At 37.2% G+C, this 8,524-nt stretch overlaps 1 protein-coding gene across 1 annotated transcript; it reads left to right on the top strand.

Moving 5' to 3' along the window:
- Positions 1-1,008: 1,008 nt before the first annotated feature.
- Positions 1,009-3,975, top strand: LOC112435698 (cobalamin binding intrinsic factor). The gene is made up of 5 exons (XM_076890811.1): positions 1,009-1,281; positions 1,977-2,048; positions 2,197-2,326; positions 2,918-3,033; positions 3,147-3,975. The coding sequence occupies exons 2-5, from the start codon at positions 1,982-1,984 to the stop codon at positions 3,206-3,208; spliced, it is 375 nt and encodes a 124-aa protein (XP_076746926.1). The 5' UTR covers positions 1,009-1,281; positions 1,977-1,981; the 3' UTR covers positions 3,209-3,975.
- The last annotated feature ends 4,549 nt before the right edge of the window (positions 3,976-8,524 follow it).

Raw genomic sequence — 8,524 nt, forward strand, 5'->3', positions numbered from 1 at the left:
GAACTAGCTAAGGAGGAAGAACTGAGACTAAAAGATCAGACTAAAGGCATGCCAGTTATCTGGCACAAATGGTTGGGAAAGAAAAAGGAAAGAAGAATACACGGAAAATAGTCTTACAAGAGGTTTCAGCACCAAACCTGAAAAACAAATGAATGCACACAAATTAGGTCGGGAGGAAAGACTGAGACTGAAAAAAACAAACTCAGGGCGGACAAGTTATCTGCCACAACTGGTTCGGGTAGAACAAGGAAATAGAAGAGTCTTCTAAGAAGTTTCAGCACCAAACCAGAAAAAGGATCAAACCCACACAATGTACTTTCTGTCGGCAGCACACCTTACTCTTTGAAGTATTCATGAAGTATTCATGTTCCAAATGATACAGCTTAGCATCAAATTATTACTATTTCTCAACCTAACTTACACATGCATTTGAGATGACTGTTTGATTGTTTCATTACAGTCTTCTAACTGTCAAGGAATAAAAGTGCTCAATTATGTAAAGAAAAACAAAGACTGAAGTCTGACAAATAAGTTACGTGTAAATTCAAACAGAGATCCTGGAAACACGATTACCTTTCTAGGTCACCCTCCTGGCCTACTTGCATGGCTACTCAGCAAGAAGGCAAAAGTGAAAAATTCTCTGTGCTCCTATTAAACAGTGTAAAACAATTTCCACATTGTTTACACAGGACCAAGATAAAGGCAAGCAATACACAGGATACACAATTCATTAAATTACAATTTAATATAAGGTTATACTTTATAAAGGATTTGCAGACACAAGCACGCAGGATTTTCTCACTGTGAAAATCCTTAATAAAAATTGCACATTACATTTTTAAATTAGCATTATTTTTTGTCCTTTTATAGTGACAGGAAAGCAGCAGGAGAGAGAGAGAGGGGAACACATACAGCAAATTCAAACCTGCAATTAAACAATTAATTGCAGAAAAAATTGCCAGATGTAGCAAATGTTATATGAATTAAAAGTCCTCCTATGCAATTTAATATACATGGTCACCTTTTGTCATTCGATAACATCCATGGTTAGTCAACACAGATTTAAGCTTCTCTTTTTTTTGATTGCACAAGTAAAGGGCTTGGTTATTTTTCTGTATCATCATTGGTTGTTTCTGTATAATGCTATGTGTGGCGCAGAGGTATAAAAGTTCCTAATCTGTAGTTCAGCTTCAACTTGAGGAGGAGGAACTGTTCAACTGAAAAGTTACAACCTCCACGGCTGCATTCTTACACATTTATTGAAAACAGAACTTGAAAAAGGTAAGAATATCTTTAAATATCATTGATAATAAATAAAAGCAGTTTACCTTTGATCTACTAACATACTAAAGCGATTTCCATGTCTCCTTCTTTTTCAAAGGCACAGTAACCTTTAATATTTAAATGTATCCAGTCTAAGGTTTCAGATTTCTAACATGCAGTCTTTATATTAGAAATAAAAGGCAGCACCCAAAGCGGTCAACATTAAAATAGTTTACTTGAATTAAAATGTTTATTTTACTGCTCTGTGCGGTTCTGTTACATTTTTCATGTTTTTTACAGATTTTTGTCACCATTTTATCATCTGCTAACGTCTCTGGTTAGAGTAGGCTACACTCACAGGGATAACATGACACATGAAATCCTGGGCATTCAGAGTCTGAAGCAGAAAGCCTGACTTAACAGGGAAAGTTGATGACCACTAATGAGATACTCTTTATCTCCAACTTAGACTTTAGGGTTTATCAAGCAAGAAAAGCTTAACTTTGTTGAACTTCCTTAATATTGCACACCTCACTTTTAGATGACTTGATAAACTCACGTACCAAATAAAAATAATAATAAAACATGAAGAGGTTTTATTCCATTATAAATGCTGTAATTTGGGATGGTGATACTCAGTGTTCAGGAACTGCTTTCCACAACGTATGTTTGTGTTCATGTTTGCATATCAAAATTTTATGTTTGCCCTGCAGTTGAAATGAAGAAGCCTGCTCTCCTCTCTGCAGCCCTGCTGCTGCTGTTTTTTGTTGGGACATCAGCTCAGGGTAACCTTTAGTGTTTTTTTCCTGTGTTGCTAAATAAAAAACAAAAAGAAATGCCAAAAAATCCTTAAAAAGTCACATAGATTAATCGCCTTTATTGTTTTTCTGCTCATCTTCGGTAAACTAACTTCACCCTCCTTTGTTATTTAAGGTAACACTAACTTCAGAGTGCAGGTGAATGTGCCACCCACTAACATTAAGACCTACAACACTTTTACTGCTTATAGAGGCAGCCTCTTCGGTGGACTGACGAGACTGAGATACTCAAACCAAGGCTTCAAGTAAGACCATGATATCAACTGTTTCCTTACTAGAAGAAGCCATACATTTACTTTTGTTCTCTTAATGTTTAATTAAAATTGAGACCCCGTATATCTGGGTGTGAATTTTTAATTCCAGATGACTAATTGTGCCCTGGAATGTTTCTTGACATCTTAAAATAAAACAAATCTTCATACTTTTTTTCTTACAGTAGACCACAGAAACCTGTATATGTACAGTACAGTCAAAAATCACATAACATCTTTAGCTTTAAGAAATGCCTTCCTTTCATTAATGTTTCACATGGCCCCATATGAGCAAGCACTTGGCGACAGTAGAAAGATAAACTCCCTTTTAACAGAGAAGAACTTCGCACTGAACCAGGCTCAGGGGGACCCATCTGCTGTGACCTGCTGGGTGTGAGGGGAGGGAGACAGGACAAAAGACGCACCGTGGAAAAGAGCCAGAGATTAATAATAACTAATAACTGAATGCAGAGTTCTGTGTAAAAACATAGAGAGTGAAACTATTTGCATTGTTAAAAAGGATTTCATAGTTATATTAAAAACTGTCCACTTCACTCTTTAAAAAGTCATTCCCTATGTTTCCAGCTTTCAGTACATACCACACGATGACTATGGACCATTCCTTCAGAGTGTAAATGGTTTGGCAGGAAATTCATCACACTACTGGCAACTGCTGAGTGGTACAACCCCACTCAATGTTGGTGAGTGAACCAATCTCACAATGTGTAAGATAAGCTGAGGTCAGACATTTGATGCACACAATCTAACTTGTCGTATTATATAATATTCTCTGAACTTTTACATTTTTTTACAGGTATGGGATGCTACCTTCCAACTGCAAATGAAGTCGTCACCCTGAAATACACGAAAATTTAAGACCATCTAAAGTCTTATTATGACTCATGGTCAACCAATACACTTTGATCTTTGGCAAGTTGAGGTGAATAATTGACTTGTGTCATTTTTTGGCTTGGGAGTCTTCTAATCATAAATCAGTAGCCTATCACTGGCTTAGATTCTTTTACTGGGTTTCTGTCAGACTTTATGAATTAAGATTACAGCGTTAATCTACAATTCTGCCACAGTGTAGTAATCTGGAGTAATAGAAAACTCCATTAGTCACAAGAGCAGTCAGTAAAACATATACAACAACTTGAACTGTTTTTTAATTTACTGCCTTTATGGCAACTTTTATTGTGTTTGAGAGCAATTAGTAGTTTCTCAACTTGCCCCTGACTGCCATAATTTTACATTCAAATTCCATATTTGATGCTTACAAGTGGTCTCAGTTTTACTGTAAAAGGATGGTGTGGTTATACAGTAGACTGCCCAGAGACTGCTGGCCAGCAAAAACAGCAGGGGGGGTCAGCTGCTGACTCCATGTCAAAATAGCTTCTTTATCCTGCAAATCAAGTTATCAACAGCTTGCGAGTCAAAAGGCTTCTGAGATTGACTGGGCTGCTGACCTCCCCTATTTTTGAGCTTTTGGGGGTTTATTAGAGTGGCAAAATAAGATCAAATTCAATGCTGAATAATTTTTGTATGAGTGCATTTTTATTGTTGAATAAAATGTTACTGATTATTAGTGTTATCTTCCTCAGGCATTAAATAAAGCATGTAACTTGTAGTCCAAGTAAAATGTTTCTAGCCTTGGTTTGTTTTATTTTTAGACAGGCTTATTTTAAAGTGTTGTTAGCATGTCCATCATTATGTATCCTAAAACAATGACAGCTCTAGACCAGGGGTGTCAAAAATCAGGCCAGAGGCCAGAAACGGCTGTGAGATTATCATACTATCTTATGCCACCTTATCCTTCTAATCAAATAATTGTTGAATCATTATACGGCTATAGGCCACATTATGCCTTGGATTAAAAATTATGAAATCATTACACTGTTTTATGATGCATTATACTGCTGAGTTATAAGAAATGCTGCTTGTGTAGAATCATGGCCTTCCTTTTCTGATTACAAAGAGAACAGAACATACTGTAGAGGTTTTCTGCCCCATCTCATCAGGCAGAGATAAAACAAGAAGCCAAAGCCGTCACTTAGGCGCCGTAAGAGAGAAAGAATGTGGATGTTTATGTTTTATGACTTTGGAGGGGGGCTGAAGCTATAAGAATGTGAGAAACAGTCAGACACTTCCAGATCTGGCGGACACCCTCCTGTCCACATCTCCCATCCGGATGTTTATGCTCAAAGTGTTGTATGGAATAATGAGAATCGTATGGAATGAAGAGATTGTTGATTGAGCATTTATACACCGAGTGCTGTTCTTCCTTCAGCCCAAAGATAAAAGAATTGGGAGATTTAACACGGCCCGTCAAAGACTCCATTCCGACCCTCTGGATGGCTCAGGAAAATGTGAAGGAGTGCATAGATTTTGAACTTCTAACTGTATTTTCATAAGTTTAAAGCTTTTCCTATTAATAAAGAGCCCGCCTCATTTATACTACAGCAAAGTAATTAATAGATAAACAATTAAATGACAGAAATTTCTCTACTATATAAATTCACAGGAGAAAGTATCTTTTAGATCTTTAGAAATATGGGATAGTCTGGATAATGAATTACTTTTTGTGTAATTTTAAACATTTATCATGTAAATTCACTTTGGATCAAAGTAGCTTGTAAGTGGCCCATGATGTAAAATGAGTTTTACATCCCTGGGTCAAACTGCAAAACTAACATTTAGTTTACAGTAAAAGTATTCTGACAACTAACAACAAAGCTAAGAAGCTACTAAAAACTGTTACATTTAGGAGAGAACTGTTATTAGCCAAAGTGTTTTATATATATTCTTGAGGCAGGTTAACAGTGTCCCTATAAAAAGGTAGCAGTGGCGTCTTTGGAAAGATCATCAGCAGCTGCACAAATGTCTTTGACCTCAGGTTAATTCATGGACTGCTCAGCATCTGAGAAATCACCCCCACAATCAAACAGCCCCATATGAACAAGCACTTTTCTACAATGGGATGGAAAAAACAGAACCGTGTTAAGGATGGGCCAGCCAACTCCCCTAACCACGAAGATCTTCTAGATGAGCGCAAACCCATTTCCTCTTCAGCTTACTCATTATTAGACCAAGTCCTTTTCCACTGCTTCCAAGCACTTTGCTCTCCATTGTGTGCCTTTCTCTTCTTTTGTATATATTCCTCTAGTTTGTATCTCTTCTGTTTGATATTTGTTTCTGATGTGTTTACTATTAACAAGACAATTGAAAAGTGAATAAGAATAGCATTTTTATTTTATGACAAAAAATTTAATGTATTCTACATGCTTTTGCATTATTGTGAAATATATTTAGATACCATTCAGAAACTGTCACTAGTTGTTTTTTACAATGTGAATTTTTGTATTAGTGTTCTCAAATATTGAACTTCTTTGGGTGGTGTGACGTTGGTGGGTGTTTTTTGTTTTGTTTTGTTTTGTTTTGTTACATTCTAGTCAATACTCAGACATTTATATGTTTACATATCAGATTACAGATCCTGATTTATTTCGATGGTCAGGAAAAAATTGTGAGAACTTCAGGCTTTCATCTTCAAGAGGTTGAGCTGAAGGTGGTGAGAAACATTTTGTTCTTTGTTATTTTAAATTAGTCTAGCTGGGGCTTGTCTTTTATGGAAGGCCATGAGGGACAAAATTAATTAATTATATATGTTATTAAATAATTTAAATGTTTCACTGCTTAATTAAAATTGTAATTAATTAATTAAATAAATAGTTCAATAATTAATTAGATGCATATTTGTTTTATTTAAATCATTTAATAATGTGTTTATTTTAAATTTTGTTTAATTAATAACACTTTTCATTAATTAATTAGTAGGGGTGGGACTCAATTTAAAAAAATAAAATGCTAATTTAAGTACATTTTTAAAATGGTAGTGTCTCTTATAATAATAATAATATTTTCAACATAAATTGCAGTTTTTCTTCTTAAAAAACTAAGGCAGAAACATGAAAGGTTATTTGACCAGCTTCACATTTAAACTCTGTTATGACCTGTAACAGATGTTTTGTCTTGTAAATAAAGTGTTTATACCTGATTACACACTACAGTTGCCATTAGGATTCAACAAACAACAATGATAATTGTGTTAGACTGTATTAAATAATTGTATTAGACTGCAGTGGGCAGTCTTTATCGCTGATGGTGGATTCTGCTCAGGGCCCTGTTACACAGGGCTTCCTCATCTGAATCATCTGAATCAGAGTCTGGAGACAATGAAGAGAGGAGGAGGCTCTTTGTCTTTGCTGGCTCCTTTGTGGTGGCATCTTTACACTGTTCCTGCAGTAACGTCAAGGCTGGTCCAAACCTCTTCTCCCTCTCCCCCTTGAGCCACTGATGGTTGAGTGTAGCTACATGTTGGAATAGGTTCTTTGTAAAGGCAGTCTTAAATTTCACCATGTAGTCTGGGTCATCATTGGAGACCTCCATGGTGTGATGCAGGTGGCAGTAAGCAGGTAAAACCACTGAACATGAGACATATGTCTCACCTCCAAGAAGCTCAGTCACAAACCTGTAATAGACAGTTAAAGAAAAGAATTATTAATCTACACAATAACTGTCAACTATAGAGCTTTTAGAAGAAACAGTAACAATAAGTTAAAAATTGTTTTATTTACCTGAATGGCCTAAGGACAGTCGTCAGCTTTTGCCGGCTCTGATGGAGTAGAAACCAACAAAAAGTGGATAAATTACATTAAGGATTTGCTAATTTCACTAGACATTGAGCTGTATGAGAGCAAATGGATACAACTAGTTTCATGCAGTGTTGGGTAAGTTACTTTAAATTAGTAACTTAGTTACATTAATAGTTACTTCTATCAAAAGTAACTCAGTTACTTCAAGTTACTCGTTACTTTCAAAGTAACTAGTTACTAGGGAAAGTAACTTTGGTTTTTACTCAGAATTCTCCTGTTAATGTGTTGCTTCCGTAACTGGATACCCAGCAAGATTGCCAGTCTTCTAGCTTGTTTACTTGCCACAAGTGCACTGTGCCACCTACCAATAGAAAGGAAAAAATAATGTGCATATTTCCACGAGAGAAATCCCACGCCTGGACCGTCGTTGACCGCCGCCATGATTCTAGCCTACGTCACAGCGTCACGTGCGCTTTTTACATCCAACATGAAAACTGCAGCCGTGGTCCTTTGATTGTACTCAGAAATTCTGCCTTCTGAATAGGAAGATGTAGGCAACACCAGACTGCAGATGAGCTACATACAGGGCTGGACTGGGACAAAAAAATCGGCCTGGGCATTTTGACTAGAGCCCGGCCCACCATTATAGGAAAAATCATAAAGCCTTTGAATGAAAACAAACACTGTTGTGACAGTGATGTACACTGTCTTGATGGTATATATGCATCAATCTATCAATCGTTTGTTGAAAGATTCAGATAATTATTTTTTAAAAGCTAGACATTTTAAATGCAAATAAGAAAGGATTTCTTTGTGCCCCCCTCTCATTGTTAATGCCCTACCTGGCCCCCTGGCAAAACTTTGCTAGACCCGCCCCTGCAACGTTACCAGCTGTCAGCTACATAGAAAAGGATCCTGGTGTTATTTGTCTCTCAGAAACAGTTCATAACTTCCCTTCAACTCATTCATGTCACCTAAAGGTAAACCTGTTTCTCCATCACCTGTTCAGCTCTGATGATTCAGTAAGGACATCTCCTGGTTTCATCTTCTTGTTTCCCTCTCACCAGATAACCAAACCGACATCATGACCAGCAGCTTTACAGCTGTGGCTCCAGCAAACATCAGCTGATACTAGAAATTAATATTAAATAAATTCTAACAACAGCTGATCAAGCTTAAACGTGCTGCTGTTGTTTAACGCGACATCCGCTGGTTTCTACTTTCTGGCGCAAAGTGGGCGATAAACAAACAAGAGAGACAATCAGCTGATCATTGATCAGTTTCATGACTGAAGTAGAAACAGGAGAGGGAGGGGCCAAAAAGGGTGTAATTTGTGTGTGTGAGCACCCGTGTGTACACCTGTGAGCATGAGCGCGCTTGTATTTAAAAGGTTCCTTCATGTAATGATCTGCTAGAGGGTGTGGGGGGGCCACTGCCCCGTCCTCCAGGGCTTGAAGCAGGTATGGAGGAGATCAAAACTCCAGACATCCAGAGGCCCTCAGAACACAAGAGACCAATGAAGCCCAACAGAGGGGCAGCC

This window comes from Maylandia zebra, linkage group LG12 (genome assembly GCF_041146795.1).
Source record: "Maylandia zebra isolate NMK-2024a linkage group LG12, Mzebra_GT3a, whole genome shotgun sequence".
Lineage (NCBI taxonomy): Eukaryota > Metazoa > Chordata > Actinopteri > Cichliformes > Cichlidae > Maylandia > Maylandia zebra.

Excerpts from the sequence above, each read along its gene's own strand:
- LOC112435698 (XM_076890811.1), top strand. The coding sequence starts at position 1,982 with ATGAAGAAGCCTGCTCTCCTCTCTGCAGCCCTGCTGCTGCTGTTTTTT. Across the intron at positions 2,049-2,196 it reads TGTTGGGACATCAGCTCAGG|GTAACACTAACTTCAGAGTG; the intron begins GTAACCTTTAGT and ends TTGTTATTTAAG. Across the intron at positions 3,034-3,146 it reads TACAACCCCACTCAATGTTG|GTATGGGATGCTACCTTCCA; the intron begins GTGAGTGAACCA and ends ATTTTTTTACAG.